The sequence below is a fragment of the Epinephelus lanceolatus genome, chromosome 12, assembly GCF_041903045.1.
Source record: "Epinephelus lanceolatus isolate andai-2023 chromosome 12, ASM4190304v1, whole genome shotgun sequence".
Taxonomy (NCBI): Eukaryota; Metazoa; Chordata; class Actinopteri; order Perciformes; family Serranidae; genus Epinephelus; species Epinephelus lanceolatus.
Window position 1 is genome coordinate 16,908,343 of NC_135745.1, and position 17,563 is coordinate 16,925,905.

The following is a 17,563-nucleotide window of genomic DNA, read 5'->3' on the forward strand; positions in this document are numbered from 1 at the left end:
TCTGGGCGGTGCCACAGCAACAGTGCGCTTGCAAAAATATTGCCGGGGGGAAACAGGTTTTGGTGTAACACGGCCACCAAAATATCACCTACAGGACGCGAACCATGGCAGAAAAATGGCTACATCCCCGCAAGATCAAACACCGCAAAAGTTAGTAAAGGACGTGTTGAGAACGGTTGAACACAACCGGTGGCGGTAGGGCGGGACTTCAGCGGGTGGCTCGTTCCGCCCAATGAGAGGCTGATCTCTGCAGCGAACTTCCGCCCACTCAGACTACTCTGTGATTGAGTGTTTCCTGCCAAAATGCACCCTGGGAGTCATAGTTAACTTCTCCTTCAACAGTAATTTACAGAGGTTTGTAACTTTGACTTTTTATCAAAGAATTGCATCTTTTAGAACACAGTTGTTAATCATTTGTACTGAACGGCAGCGTTTTCATGTCCGTGTTTCAAGATGGTGTTAATTCACTTTAAGCCCAGTTCAGACCAAAGATTCTTGATGAGACAAACAGTTTTAAATCACTGCAGAGAAAAGTTGCAGCGGTGTGAACTGGGTGGTCTTAGCTCGACTCAAGTCAGCTGATGACCTGTGACTCAGCTGGTCAAATCACCAGTGGCTGGTTTTAGAACATAAAGCACATCACCTGTTTCAACAGCCAATCAACTTGTAGTGAAGTCCATGAGTCAATTTAAAATGACAGCAGACCGCATGTTCGCTTAGTCTCATTCCAAAGTCATCGATATCCGGCATTTGGGCAGTAACTTGTGGCATTAGATGATATGCGACCGGTTGCCGTTATAGTTTAACGTCAAGGGGAAACGTGGCGGGACAAGGACGAAAGTTAAAGCAGTGAAACTCCGAGTAGGGTGGGTTTGAGTGGTGGTGGATGGGTCCAGCAAACACCCACTGTCTTGATTCTAAAGCCAAATCCTGTTTTTTTTTCCCTAAACCTAACCACATGCTTTTGTTGCCTAAACCCAACCATGTGTGTTTATTGTTGAAGGAAAAAAAAATCGCAATTTGCAGTGTTGTACCGACACGTTTTGAAAGAGACTGTATTTCCTGTGAGTATTTTAAGAAGCTACAAATTGTATTAAGCCACAAATAAGCCTGAAAAGCTGAAAATCAGAACGGAAGTACAGTTGTTGCATAGAGATGATACACCATCTCGTCTAGTTGCAGTGTGAACTGGCAGATTTTTAGAACAGCGCATTGCAGGTAGTTGTCTGTTTCAACCTGTCTCGTTGCAAAACTTTGGTCTGAACTGGGCTGTACTAAAAGTCTTTTTTGACTTCTCCTGCTTTGGTATGTGTGAGCCTCTACAAATCTATCTCTTTCCCTAAACCCCTGACTTTATTCTGACAGGATAAAGTCTATGAATGCTTTTTTGAGGCACAAGGGATTTTATTTTCTGGAGCAACACAGTTAGCCACTGACAATAAGGGTGTCCATACAATATACATTATATTGTTGGATTATTAAGACTGATGCATTACTGTTTAAGCAATAAAAAGTACAATGTCTCCCTCTAAAATGTAGTGGAGTAGAAATCGAAAGTAGCATCAAATAAGTCAAAAATACTTTTAAACTTGCATGAGATCAGTATACAATTACATGTTCTCGGTTACTTTTTGCCACTGCTTTACAGTCATTTGTTTTGACATCAAAGTAGCAGTACAAGATGAAAAGTCAAACTGAAATCAGGCCTTATGAAAATTTTGTAACCCCTCAGCCTATTTTTGCAGGTGGAAAATTGTAATTTTGCATGTACATTTTTATTTAAGAAACTGACCATTTCACCAATAATTTTACCTGTCTTCCAGAGATGAAAGCATTAATTTAGAAAAGAACATACTGAGAAGAAGTGGTTTGTTTGAATTGATACAAGAACAGAATATTAAATATGAGCAGTGATTGCAAATTGGCAGTGTGTCTGAACATAAAATCAGAGAACAATGATGCCACAGAAACACCCACATGGTTTGACTGGCAGGTGATCTCTGAGCAGTCAGCTCTGTGCGGCAGGCTGAGCCAATGAAATAATAACTTAAAAACAAGATCCTGCAGATTATTATTTTATAAAGACAGACAGCTGGAGATGCTGAAAGACAAATCCCGTCATGCTGTCACTAAAAATTGTATTACCAGCTCTCAGGCTGAGAGAATATAAGGTGTTTTTATGAAAAGGGCCTAATGAAATAAATAGAAGAGGGAGGACTGCAGCTGAAATATTACACAGTCAAGAGCCCTCAAAATGGCTTTCACAGAGATTGTTCATCTATACACACTGTACCAAACAGTGCTGGCATGGCTGTCTGAGCATATATTGGGGCTGGAAACGACCACAGAGTGTACGAACTGGATAAATTATCTACAGCTCCAAACACTCTCAGAGGAAAACACATTTTCTGAGAAGACATAAACATGGACAACTTGTCTGTGGTTTATGGGAGATATATGATGCTGATTAAAACTCACTCTGACTATGTTAATAAGCTCATAGTGTAGTTAAAGCTGACAATTCTCTGTAATATTGTAGTTAATATAAGTGAGGTACTTAATAAGTTTATCCACAAAGGACTGAGGGAGTCATTATGTGTTAAAGATCTCCTCCAGCCATGTTTTGAGCAGTGGTAGAAGAAGTACTCAGATCTTTTACTATAGTAGAAATAGCAATGCTGCTCTTTACAAGTCCTACATTTAAGATTTTAATTAAAGCAGCTCTTAACTTTCTTGCACTTCACACAGCACTTAGAAAAAATTTGAACATCCACAGTTGGTCGGAGTTTTCCTAGAACCATATGAGAATGGTATATTATTAATGGTATATTATTTTTTATCTCTGGTGGAATTCACTTACATTTTAGTGTGCCATCAGCTTATTAATAGCATTTTAACCTAAACAAAGAAAAGCATAAAATTTCCAGAAAGGTAAGTGTTGCTTTAAGTAAAAGTACAACAGAATTAATAGGAAAATGTAGTTAGTGTTACATTAAAAGTATTTTGTGGGAAGAACGGTGTCTGTATTCTTGTATTCCTGACAACTCTGACAGCAAGAAGTAAAAACAAAACCCTCTGTCAATAAAGACCAAATAACTTGAGCCCCGACACAAATTAAGTTACACAGGAATATGTTAGCATATTATACAATAACTTATAACTTATAAGCAGCTTAACAGCACTAAAACATGGAAATTACTACGAGAGCAATGTGGCTTACCTCTCCCACAGAGCACAACAGCAGAAGGGGAGCGGCAAGGCAGGAGACACCCCTTTATAGGTGGGGTACCCCCAAAGGTGAACGTAATATTACAAATGTACACTTGACTTTGTTACACATTTTACTGCTGTATAATTGACCCTGTTACACAAGAATAAAATAGCATAAAATTGAAATTAAACACAGTAAAAGTACCTTAAAATTACACTTAGGAACAGTGCTTGAATTAATAGTTAATTCTTTTATAATAAAATAATAATATTTGTATCTAATTAGGTTTTTTTTCAACAAAAAGGGGTTTTTTTTTTGTTTTTTTTTGTTTAAAATTTTTGTAATAATATTACATCTACTTCTTCTCCCTCATTACAAAACCCTAAATTTGGAAACATGCTTATATTTCAAATTCTGCTTGCTGAACACAAGATGTGTCGCACTTCACAATCTAAAAAATTATTAATGGGGTTAGTGGATAACGCTTAAAATGAAGACGTTTTTCAGCATAAAAAAAATTACATTTGTTTCAATAACATGATGTAGTCAGGTGACAATTTATTTTAAGAAGTTGGTCAAAATCCAAATCTTTTTTCACATTTATGAGTAGGATGGAATTAAAAAAGTAAGTTAGAATTTCTTAAATAAAATACTCACACTAAATATTAAACAAAACGTTTGGATAAGTATTAAGTTGATTCAACTTAATTCAATTTTTTCATGTTAAAACAAGTCATTTTGGTTGGACTAAACTAACTGAGTAAGTCTAACTGAGACTTGTGGGACTTACTGAATAATGCCAGAGTTGGAACTACTTAAAAGGATCTGTACAAAGTGCTACCTTAATTTTTTTTAAGTTGAACCATGGATTCGTTTTTAAAATGCACTTTAAAGTCTGTTTTTAGTGTGTGAGCACTGGAGGTTTCAAGTGTCCACATCACACTTTTGTAAGCTGCATATTGAACCATGATTAGCTTCAGGTCATGTCACTAAATCATGGTTATAATCGTGCTGAGATTGAAGGTGTGTATGGAGAAACTCATTAGATGAATGTGAAAACAGCTTTCAAGTGTCAAACTCTGCAGATAATCATTCCGCACAGTGAAGTTCAAACAAACAGGAAACGTAGCAATAGGCGAAACACATGATTAAGTGAAGGGGGACTTTAAAAAATGTATAAGCAGAACGGCAGTCCAATAAAATCTGATATTAATGCAGTGGGATTCAGCCCCCAGCGATGCACAGTGCAGGTGAGTCCACTGTGCATTGCATTCATTATCAGAATCCTTCATCTTCTTGTCAGACTGTGAGTTCAATACCACAGTCATCTAATGTCCCCAATCACTCTGGCTGATCAGACCTCTGCTCAGGTTGAAATTGGATGGAGATATGCTGGGAATTTATATTCTTGTTTATATAACTGCAGTGAGAGCAAGGACAGTGTCAAAAGTTAATGACAGTGAAAGTGTTAATGCAACTGATAAAAAGCCATGTAATTAACACATCTGACTTCTGCTGCTGGTGGCTCACAACCCTATCTGTGCTACTTCCTGTCCCGTGCTAATAGAAATAATAAAGCTGGCAAAACTAACAGGAGACTGAGGGAGATGTCAGTCAAGCCACTCTGTGCACACACGTTTAATATTAATAATAGTATTAAACTAAATCATTTCACAAGCCAGCCAGTAACAAAGGTCATAGTTTACCAGCAGAATATTTTCATCCGTTCTGTTTTCTCCCATACATTATAAAAAAGGCAGGCAAATAATTTACCTCCCACCTCTCAGTGAAATATTAATAGCTTTCGAATGCAGCTTAAATCACATTATATGTGTACTATGGCAGGTGATAGATATTTAGCTTCCTCATTTTCCTCATCTATAATCACAACTGTGGACATTATGAACAGTGATGCATGTTGCTGCTGGTGATTATTAATCCTCAGCTACATATTCCACTTGGCGGAGAGCTTTTTAATGGAACTGCACAGAGTCTGTGACATTTTGCATCAAAACACACCCTGCCTGTCACTCACACACACTGACATCACCGCTTCACATGTTCAAAAGGTGTTTATACATACGTGTGTGTTCAGCTGGTTTGTGAACGTCACACATGCACTACAGTCGGCCTAAATGCGTCACAAACATTAAGTGTACTTCTCACATTAAATACTTGAATACAAATTCACAGTCTGGCGAAGCAACCAAGAGGACACTTAGCCTTTAATCGGTCCAGGGAGGATTTATTGAGTAATGTGCACTGCAGCCTTCAAACACAGTGTGGTATGAAGATATTCAAGAAATTAGACGATTAATGGACAGAAAATAAATCATAACAGTTTTAATAGTAGATAACTGTTTCAAGAGTAAGGCTGGGAATATTCTATAATTTCTTGTAGTCCACAAATTACATGAAAGCACCAAAACTAGACAGACGTTGACCCAACTACCAAGTGTTGTCTGATAAATCTTATTACTCTGTGTCACATCAGTGAGACACACTGATGCAGAGTGATGTGCTCCTTTATTACAATGGACACGAGCACTGTCTTTCACTTAAAGTCACACGCACACCATTCTGCTGTAAATACTCACTACAGCACCAAATGTGTGTTAATCCACTGCTGAAAATAGTTCCCAACAAATGACACTATTTACTCCTCTCTGAGTTACAGTTGCTAAAAGCTACAGTGCCCAGCTGTTTTAGGAAATGAGTCTTTCCAAAAATTTAAAGTATGTATTCGTGACCTGTTTTTAAGGATGTACATTGTCAGAGGGGCTGAGAACCACAGACACTATGGGCAGATAACACATTGTTGATTTTGGTCTTTTCATGGGATTAACTGATGAGAAAAATATAGTATGGGCAAGCTTTATCATTCAAGTCATTTATCAAATGAAAATATATATTCACTGGTTCTCCCTCTCAAATGTGCAAATTTGCTGCTTTTGTTCTATATCATTCATTATAAATTGATTAATTTGAGTTTTGGGGTGTTAGTAGGATTAAACAAGCAGTTTATATCTGGATATGTGACATTTATCACCATTTTAAGGCTGCAAATATTTTTGATATCAATTAATCTGCTGATTACTTCCTGAAATTATCATTTGTCTATATAATTTCTAGAAAAGCTATTAAGAAACATGCATTATAACTTCCCACAGCTCAAGCTAATGTCTTCAATGGTCTTGTCTTGTCTGTCCAGAAGTCCAAAGGTCAAAAGTATTAAGTTAACTATCATGTACAACAAAGAAAAGCATCAAATCATTAAATTGGAGAGGCTGGAACCAGTGGATGTTTGGCATTGTGTTTTCAAAAATTACTAAAGTGATAATTCAATTGTCTAAATAGTTGCCCATTAATTGATCAGCAGATTGATCGACTAATTGTTGCAGCTCCACACAATTTTCTGGCCTTTTACAGACTGAAAAGTTAATCGATAAATACAAAGAAAGAACTGACAAACGATCAATAAGGAACAATATTATTATAGGACTACTGCCAACAAATATTGATGTCACATTAATGACAAGAATCCTGGAGGTTAACTGCAGTGAATGCAATTAAGAACTTTTACCATCTAGCGGCGCAAAATGTCAACAGTTCTTTTATGTATATTTGCAGGGGATTAATGAAGTGTTTTAACAGCAGGGACTCAATGAATACGTCCACATGCTGAGGTTTCTGGCCTCAAAACACACAGTGTCACTTGGAAAACTGTTGTACCACTATCCAACTGCTTTGTGCAAACAACCTGCTGCTGCTGACTCCTTTCTACTACAAGGACAAGGAAAATGTCATTCCTGAACAAAAAAAGGAGACGTCACAACAGGATTTGTGATGTGGATTTTTTACTCCACTCTATAGTGAAAATACGAAAACTCACAGATCTGCAGTGCCTCAGTTTGCAGCATGGGTAAATAAAAGTCAAAGATGTTTTAATGTCTTTGCAAGGCCACTGTGATGGTGTTACTCATTTACTTTCTTTTCTGTTAAAAGCCTGCTTCTCTCATCACAAATCGATTGATCTGCAGTCTTGGCAGAAGACCTGACAAAGTGTCCGCTCAGCCTCAGAGAATTTTTGGGGTGGACAAAATTACACAAACTGAGATTAAATTCTACTTTGGATGCAGCTGGCAGAGACTTCCTGAACAGCACAAAATGAAACAATCTGCAGCAGGTGCTGGACTGTCTGGTTGTCAGTAAAAGCAGCTGCCTCACAGAGAAAAGAAAGAGATGAAAAAAGAGCTGAAGTCCCTCAACTGTAAAATTTAATGTTAAGCAGTGGAGGAATGAAATTTCAAACAGACTGAGAATATCTGCCACAAGGAGCTGAACGCAGCTTAACTTTATTCATGTAACATTAAAATTAAATCAGTCAATTAAATCATCAATTTTTTCCCCCAGCCCTAGTAATCGCTTCCTCGACCATGTTCAGAGACAATGTTTCTTTCAGGTAACAAAACACTATATTCATGTGCCGCATGAGCTTCACAAGGAGGTGGTTGGGGAAGATGGCGGCATAAAAAGTGCAGCATCTTGACACCAGAACCTCGGGTCTGAGTCCAGACACCTGCCTTAGATGTATGCAACAAATAAATGAAAGTTTCATATTTTGGACCAACAATTGATACAACAGAAAACATAATCTCCAGAAAATTAAAGACATTCAGGCTTTCCATTATTGCAAGCTTTGGAAAGTGGTGCATCAAACAGATTTTCAAGCAATAAAAACACCCACGCACAGATTTACTTTAACTTTCTGCCATCTAAGTGGAGAAACCCAAATGCGTTCAAGCGTGGCTCAGCTGTCTAAGCTTCTTACAGCACATTAGGGTCATGTCCCATGTGTTCACTAACATCATCACTGCCAAACGCTTATTTTTCTGGTGTGTGAGTGAGTTAGTTATGGAGAGAGAAAGAGAGACACTGATTTAAAAGGAGGATAAATAATAACACAGAGGGATTAGTGGAGTGCAGGTTTACAGCAGGGCACATTACAGAAACTACTGTAATACAAAATCACACATCCGAGTTGATGGTTTAATCTGAAAGTGAGACAAACTGCTGCACCTGTGAGTGTAAAAACTGACGAAGTGAGAGTTTGACTTGGTAAAAAGTTACCCTGCTGTTGCCTGGCAACACAGAAAGTAAAATTGTATGTTCTCTGTTAACTGAAATCCCTCTGCAGACTGTCATCTTCCTGTCTGACCACATGTGTGCTCTCTATAAATCTGAACATACAGTGAAGAGTGCAGTCAGAAAAGTCTGTCTTAAGAGTTTTTTCCCCACTATGTGTGATCTTGGTGTGCATTTGAAACACACATCCCTGAGGGAGACATTCATTCACAGCTGCAGATTTTGAGCTGAAACCAAAAATCTTTAATATTTAATGTGTTAAACTACCACAAGTAGTGGGTTTCTTGATTTCCTGTGGGTGCTGCACATGATTTATTGCATATTCTGGCAGCTCAGGGTCTCAGCCCAGGGTGTTGAGTTAGTCATGAATACTCAGTTTAGAGCATATCTGGCTTTTGACAAGGTCTTGTCATCGCAAAGCATAAACTACCGGCACCATTTCCCCCCTTCGTCTTCCGCCCTGTGAGTTTTCCTCTACAAGGATAAGATCACCGTTCAAGTTAATTACTTTAAAAACTCAGTAAAGGATGAGAACATGCACAGAATTTTAGTTTTGCAATCAACATCAATGTCAGTTAGGATGCACAGGGCTTTGACGACAGTTAAGAGTCTGAACAATGAAGCGGTTTGAATAACAATCAAAATGTCTATCTTTAGATATAGGCAGATGTAAAAAAAAAAAACAAAAACACACAGTCCGATACTGCAGAGCTGATAACATGTTGCTAATCCATCTGAACTGGTAGCTAACTGTCCCCAATGCTCAAAATACTCTTGAATGGCATTATATGATACAATTCGATACGGTATAGCATACGATACGATAAGATTCAGTACAATATACTTTATTGTCCTTATAGGGAAATCAGAAGCTGTACAAATATTGCTACCTTACAATATCAGTCCAGAAAAAAATAAAAAGCATACACCATAGAAAAATATAAAACACATACTACACATAACAGTACTGCACATCAACCACTCATGCACACAACACAACCCCTAAGCATCAAGCAACATTATTTTAAATCTTTCAACTCTGAAGTTGGCACAAATGAATTTTGAGAAATGATTCAGTTTAAATATGAGCATCCTGTATTGTCTGCCCGGAGGTAAAAGCAGATGATATCACGGCATTAAGAACAGATAAGTCACTAGAACAGACTTTTAATGTGAAACTGTATCTATTGAGGTTCATTCATCAAGTTCAGCACATCTTGTTGGATACAATACAGGGAAAACAAACTCGGCTGCCAGATTATTAGGTGCTTTACACCTACCTAAAGCTTATACAGTCCTGTAATAAATCCTGCCTTTCTGAAGGTTATGATGTTCAGTTTCTGATTAAACTGTTTGTGAGAGGTGTTGATTCAACGTTATGGTCATTTTGGGGCCCTGCAGTCTGTCATTAGACTGAGAAGTGTTTCTAATAACAAGTCTGCCCCGACTGATATCCTGAGCATGATGGGCAAATTATTACAAACAGGAATAAACTTTACGAGGGTCGGATTTACTGAAGCTGGCCATGGTGAATTGACTCACATAAATCCAAACCTTACAATGATATGCAGCAATCAGACACGACAACTATGCACCAAATTATTCCTTACTCAGATAGGTGTCCATTAGTTGGGTGCAGCAGCATTAACAAAAGAACAGGAGCTCAGCAGTTTACATGTACTTATGATAGGATGAATAGTACGCTACAGAAAGCTGTTACATAAACCCACGGATGTGAGTGGAATTACTTCTTTAATGGCTGGCTAAATATAAAACGTTTGGACTACATATCCTATCCTTTACAAAGCATTGCATTTCTCATAAAGCCAGTATAACAGAGAAGTAATTGCATGTAAATGCTACTAATCTTTACATCCATAAAGTCAATATACAGCATAATCTGCTACTAGAGACCCAAGCCTGAGTCTGGGTCAACAGGAAATCACCAAAACAGGCACAACTTTGCAATAGCTGTAACCATGTACACATGTTGTCCCTTTTTGCCAACTGGCAAGAACAGTTAATCAGCTGTACTTTGGCTCAGGATCTTGGAAAAGTCTGTGTATCTATTTGGATGTTAAGCCCTTTTTGTGATAGGCCATTTGCATTTTGCATCACCACACCCTTTTAGCCAACTGGCATAAAACACAGACTGTATATAAAAATGGAGGTAGCTACCATGACATCACCTTTTTTGTGGACTGCCATTTTGAAGCCTTGAGTGTCGCCATAATGGGTTTATAACTTATAACTAATATGCATAACTTTGGGTGTTAATAAAATGTAAACGGGTGAGTTATAATAAAAAAAAAAAAAAAAATCACCCCCTGTACAGTTGTCATGTATGTTGAAATTAGCTACAAGGTCCAAAACCATTTTTGTACCAGGTTGTAAACATGTTCATTTCTGCTGTCGGGTATTTTAACATGGAGGTCTATGGGGATTGCCTGGCTTCTGGAGTCAGCCTCAAGTGGCCATTTAGTAAACTGCAGTTTTTGGCACTTCTGCATTTCGCCTTGGATATTGCTGCTTGACTTACACACTCACACAGTTGATCTTCATGCTAAATATCAGCCTCCTAGGGCAAAAACTGTTGTCACTAAAGCAACCCAGTCTCACTCCGAAATTTGGGTAGTGACTTGCGGCGCCATACGCAGCATGATACACAGCTGGTTGCCATTATAGTTTAATGGCGCTCAGCGGTGTCAGGGGGAAACGCAGCGGGACAAACACTGATTTTCACCCAGGAGACCGGTGTTCACGTCTCGTAAGATTATGAAGCCAAACCCTGTTCTTTTTTCCAAACCTAACCATGTGCTTTTGTTGCCTAAACCCAGCCACGTGCCTTAGTTGTTGGAGGGAAAAAAATATCAAGTCACGTTGTTGTACTGACGTATTGCGTATATTTTGAAAGAGTATGTAAACTGTAAATTTCCTGTGAAAACAGAAGTGTATTGTGAAAGAAGACAATGCATGTAACAGGCAGAACTTGACACGGTGTCCAAGAACGTCAACAACCAACACACCCAGGGTACCTGTCACGTCATATCTGGACGTGGAAAGTCCATGACCAAACGTCGATATGTGATGAATTCGGAGTGAGAATGTGTTGGCTAAAGGGTGGGGGAATTTATTTAAGGCCTTAGCCATGGAGTCAATACCAGGGGGACCAAACCTGCTGGAGGGTCTGGTTTTAGCATATTTGGGACGGATGTGTTCCCCTCTTTATAATTACTGCCTTGCAGCTACTGACGGCAGCTAACAAACCCATCATGTTATGTCACAAAGCAATCAGTAGCATGAAGCATCACAATGGATGTGCCAAACTAACAAAGCCAGAAAAGAAAATTCAGCAACCAGAGCAGCATAATAGGACTAAAATAAGCATAATCAACAGACACCAAGGCAACCACAAGCAGACTTTAGAGAGCAATAATCCCACACTAAAAATGACGGAACACAACAAAGATGGAGGAAACACTTACCAGAGCTTGTTGAAATGAAACATTTTAGGGTAGGATGAGGTGGCCTTTAAGGGGGTGGCAGCTGGTATGACAAATGAACCTCCAGCAACAAGATGTGAGAAAAACACCATTATTTCACCCACAAAGTCCTTTTGAAGTAACATGATGCAGCTATGAGCAGTTTAGCTTGATTGAGTTGGCAAACTAGCAGAAGGACAGCAGAGTGAAGGAGCAGGTGGAGCTTCATAGCCTTAAATAGGCCGGCTCATTCCTGAGGGTGCGCTTCATTTGTGCTCCAGTGAGGAGAGTGTGTCACATGTGTGGTTTCAATTAGCCTACCTGCACATGCTAGCTATGATAGCCACTTACAATACAGCGTGTAAGACATAATTTGAACTGAGAACGAATGCTTTCATTTTAAGTTTGACACTAATTTGTGAAAATTAAAGGGGGGCTTTGAAAATATATGTATTCAATTATATTCCAATATGAAATGCATAGATTATAAACACACAACACCTTGTATGTTCAACTATTGACAAAAAAAATGTTATATTGTTTTTTCCTCCTGTTACTGTTGCTTGACTTGGACCCCCAGACTCATAATAGCTATTGAATTATAAATTAAATGGGTGTGATTGTCTCTGAGAAACTACTCATACATTTTAATTGGTCACACATACAGGCTAACTTGAGTCCCAGTCTCTTTAGCTAAAACTCACTATTAGAAATAATTCTCAGTAGCCATTTTATGTTTTTAACATTATTTATTATTTATCCATGGGAACTTCCCTTAGCAATTCCTTTCATGCAGCGTCCTGGTTTATGCTAATATAATTCATTCTGGATAATCACAGGAATACTCAACCAGTGTAATGCACAAAACCTTTCAGTACTTTCAACTCCTTTTATTAAGCTTACCCTGTCTAATATTTGCTGACACTATGTCAGACAGATTTTTGCAGATATAGTTTGTGGATTTAATAGATTACATGACATTGGAAAGGTATTTCTTATTTCTTTTAATTTGGCTTCCCTACCGTGCAGTATTATCTGTCCTGTGCTGCTGTCCTGCTTTTATTGAAGCAGTTTGGTCTTAAAGGTACGGTGTGAAGGATATAGTGGCATCTAGTGGTGAGTTTGCAGAACTGAAACTTCTCCTATGTGCCAAGCGTATAGAACTATGATGGCCGATACAAAAACATAAAAACCAGAATGGCCCTGTCTAGAGCCAGTGTACTGTAGAATAACATGGCAGACTCCCTGGAAGAGGACCTGCCCCATATGTAGATATAAACAGTTCATTCTACAATAATGGAAACACAACGATTTTTTTTTTCAGGGGATTATTCACTAACGAAAACATAGTAATGAATAAAACATACCTTTTCTGCCAATAAATCCCCCTAAATCCTAGACCTTTAAGTGTGCATTTCTTTAAATTATAATCCTTACACACATTTTTGTATTCAGGGCTGCTGTCAAATGAGCAGCATTGCAGACCTACCGGTACATAAAAATGCAGATACTGCTGTGACTGCATATATTAGGATATCCTGCATGGGAGTTATTTATGTACCGTATAATAAGTATATCAGTGCATATACTGTATATACATACCTGATTAACTGTGAAGGGGGGCTGTAGGAGACATATGAGCTGCTCCTGAGGAAACCCTTCATTCCTCCAACTCATTATGTCGCCTCAAGTACCCATTATGTGCAGTGAGTACTAAAACAAGCGCTAATACAAGCTTAGCTCATCAACAGAGAGATGGTCACCAACAAATTTTAGGATGTATTAAGTGTTTAATTTCATTTATCAAGGGAAAACGTCAAACAACTGCTTCTCAAATGTTAGGTTGCAGTTGATTCATATATTAAGCATGAGTTGGGGTTTACATAGTGATTTATACTGGTGCTGGTTTGTGTGTGTTTGCTGTCTAGGACACTCTGCTGGAGCTGCTGTGTGATGCGGTGGCGGCGGCGGTACGACAGGGGAAGGGTCTTGTGATCAGCGGCTTCCCCAGAGACCTGAGACAGGCTGAGGAGTATGAGGCCAAGGTCAGAGCACCAAGACTGACAGGGAGAGACTGACAGACATGTGGACACTGGGAACATGAATAAATGAAGACAAAGTTCATCATGTATCCACAAAAACTTAAATAAGAGCAAAGTGAAGAGAGACCGTAGAAAGACACTCATCTTGTTTGATTTTGAAACTTTTTTTTTGAGATATCAAATAAATATGACTCATAGTAAAAAAAAAATGGAGATAATGGTTGAAAATAGGGGGCACGATAAACAGAAACATTTGATCTGCTTGTCCCAAGAGCAACAGGTGGAAGAAAAATGTCTTCTTCCTGATGCAGAGTGATAGAGTAACACTAACACTGGTGACCCAACAGTACAGTAACCTACAACATAAAGTAAAAGGGAGGATGTAGCCATCACCTGGACTTGTTGCTGACATTCCTTTTACCCTGTGTGTCAGATGGGGGAGCCCACTGCCGTGCTCCTGCTGTGCTGCACGGCCGACACCATGTCCAGGCGTCTGCAGTGTCGCCGCAGATCCAGCTCCAGCCTCCAGTCCGCCTCAGACAGAGACAGCGCCCTGCACAGGAAGGCTGAGGGCTTCAGCAGCAACAGCCAGGCGGTGACAGCTCATTACGAAAGCAAGAATCTTCTGCACACGGTAAGGTTGTTTTTAGGGCAAAACTTGTTTTTATTGTGTTCATTTATATCCCCATCTCTGCTTAAGTTTATTCACAATTAAAGGGACAGTTCACCCAAAATCAAAAATACATTTTTTTTCCTCTCACCTGTAGGGCTATTTATCAGTCAAGATTGTTTTGGTGTAAGTTGCTGAGTGTTGAAAATATTTGCCATGGACATGTCTGCCCTCTCATACAATGAAGCTAGATGTCAATCGGCTTGTGGTGCTCAAAGCACCAAAAGGTACATCTAAAAAACTCTGGACAGAGAAATCATGACCCTGTTACTCAAGATAATCCACAGACCTTGCTGTTTGCAGTTTCATTCAGGAACTATTTTCTTTCTATCGAGCCACACTTGCCAACTGTATCACTGTGCAGAAGGATGCGTGTATCTACTTCTTGCTCATCTAGCAACACTGATTGATTTTCTCAACTGAAATACAGGGTGAGAAAAAAAGGACAATAAAAACACAAAAAAGCAATATAGCAATACAAATACAATACAACAAATACAAACGTAAAAAAGAAAAAAATTGAAGGGATCTTGTGTAAATTAGTATGAGGATCTATCCACCAGAGTAATTACTTAAAGGAAACAACAACCATTCATGTTACCTCTGGAGTGTGTCTCAAGATTCTGGGGAAGGTAGGTGTTTTATGAACAATGTCCAGTATGACCTCCCACAATTACATTACAATTGCAATACATGTTAAACGTCAGACAGGTTAGATGCTGCTACCTCCATGGAGATTGTCTTGAGAAATGTTTGAAGCCATACTCCCTCTTTCACCTTAATCTGCATCCTTCCACTTCATGGCTGTCAGTCTTTTGGCTGTCATGCATCCAGTTGTTTAACTTTGTTCATTGTGTTTGGACCAGTTTTCTTTAACAGTGTCATTCAAAAGACACATTGCTGGATCACAACAAACAGTAAAGCCAATGATTTTTCCCAGGGATTGTATAACATTTTCCAAGGTTTTTGTTTCAGTGCAAGTCCATATCATATGATAAAAATATATCCTTTATCCTGTTTGCAGTGCCAACGAAGGTCAGAGTCGGAAACACCCATCCTATGCAATCAGCTCCACTGAGCTAGCTAACGTTCACAGCTTAACCAGGAGGACTGCATTGTTTACATTTTTGGCTGTTATGCGCACAAGCCTCACATCCATGAGTAGATGCACACTTCCTTCTGCACAGTTGGCAGGTGTAGTTTGGTTGAAAGAAAATAGTTCCTACATGAAACAGCTCACAACAAGGTGTGTGGATTATCTTGAGTAACCAGGTCATGATTTCTGGAAAGAGACATTGCTGTTGAGTTTTTAAAATGTGTTTTTAGTGCTTTGAGCACCACAAGCTGAGTGCCATCGAGTTTCATTATATTGGAGAGAAGGCAGACATTTCTACGGCTGATATCTCCAATACTCTGTAACTCACACCAGAACAATCTAGACTGATAAACAGCACTACAGGTAAGAGTAAATATGTATGTACTTTACAAGTTCCTCAAGTGTTTTTTGTAGCCAAAGAATTGTACCCAATAGTCCCCAATATTTACCTCTCCAAAAAATTTTTAATGATCCTTTCGGCAGAACTTTTCTACTTTAGATTTTGTGTACTTTGATGCAAAGTACAAGTGTTTGGCTACAAAACAAATTAGGTCTCATGAGCTGTTTAGAGAAAAATAATGCATGAAGATTGTTTTTAATAATGTGGCATGCATACACAAATATGCCCAGTCTGCTTGATGTCACACGAATATAAAACAGAGACAGCGACTCCTCGTGGCGCGCCTGAAAGCATCTGCATGTGTTATCCTTTAATTCATTCAGATTTCCTTTGATTTGTTACCCAAATCAAAGCTTTATAGACAAAGTGAATTAACCTAAAAACAGTAAAGGTAAACGATACAATTTTCAATCATCTCTACAACAGAGGTGATTATTTTAGAACATGTCTGGAGCTCAGAGGTTAACTTGCTGTGTGTTTCGTGCCTCTACTCCTTTCACTGACGTTTCCATCGACGTGAGGGTCAGGAGCTAATCACAGAATTTCTGTTCAGGGGTTGTACTGTTCCTTTTAAAATGAGCTGTTTGAACGTTTAAATGCCACGTCAGGTGTTGTGTGTGTGTGTGCGTGCGCAAGCTTAAATGCCACAGCAGGTTATTGAGGTCACCAGTCTGCTGTGAGCTTGTGCAGGTTGCACTTCAGCAGACTGCATGTGAAGACACTGATGGGTTTTGAAAGGCCTCATCTCAGCCAGTTTGTCTCCGTCTGCAGGTTGACGCCGAGACGTCACCAGATGATGTGTTTGCCCAGATCTGCCAGGTGATGGAGACCTTCTGATTTCTACAATTTCCTCAACACTACCACCACCACCACCACCACCTTGCACACCCCTACACTCTTCTCTCCAGGAGGTCCACCTGTGAAGACCTTTTCTCTCCCTGTCTCTGGAGACCCGCACCCACATAACTTCACATCTGCGCCAGACATATGCTCATTGAACTGTGTGGTATGCATGCCCCCAAACACTCCCAACAATCAGTGAAACCTTCTGCTTTTGACACTGATGAAGCGCCTGGTTGTCACAGTCTTTGCTTCACCCACTTGCATTGTCTCTTACATTGACCTCAATATATGCTGCCAACTGCCGGACTGAGGCAAATAACTGTACTGAGAAAAATAGCATACCCTGCTGTGACTGAGAGCATGTTTTTAGTTGAATGTAAAATCCCTCTGCCATTCTCTCCCCCAAAGGAGCCGAGAGAGGGTGTTCCCGTCGTGCCGGAAAGTGGAAAAATCAGTGTGTGCTCATGCTCTCATGCACAGCAACATGCTTTGTATCGTAACAAGCATGCAAGAATTACAATCAAGCTTAAACTGCCTTTTGTGCATTTAAATAAAAAGCAGCAAAGAATTAAGAGTATTAAAGATTATTGCATTTGTATGTTTCCAAGCTCATCGTACAGGTGCTTGTTTGAGTCTGGTATTTAACATTCAATAAAGCCAGTGCATTTGCTAAA

General features: G+C 39.1%; 1 protein-coding gene across 1 annotated transcript in view; it reads left to right on the forward strand.

The window, feature by feature from the left end:
• The window catches only part of ak5 (adenylate kinase 5), a 107,105-nt gene extending 89,542 nt beyond the window's left edge, over positions 1-17,563 (forward strand). Inside the window, exons 12-14 of the mRNA XM_033651181.2 lie at positions 13,767-13,883; positions 14,314-14,514; positions 16,818-17,563. Of these exons, the coding sequence (XP_033507072.1) occupies positions 13,767-13,883; positions 14,314-14,514; positions 16,818-16,883 (384 nt within the window). The 3' untranslated portion in view covers positions 16,884-17,563. The remainder of the gene's footprint in view (positions 1-13,766; positions 13,884-14,313; positions 14,515-16,817) is intronic.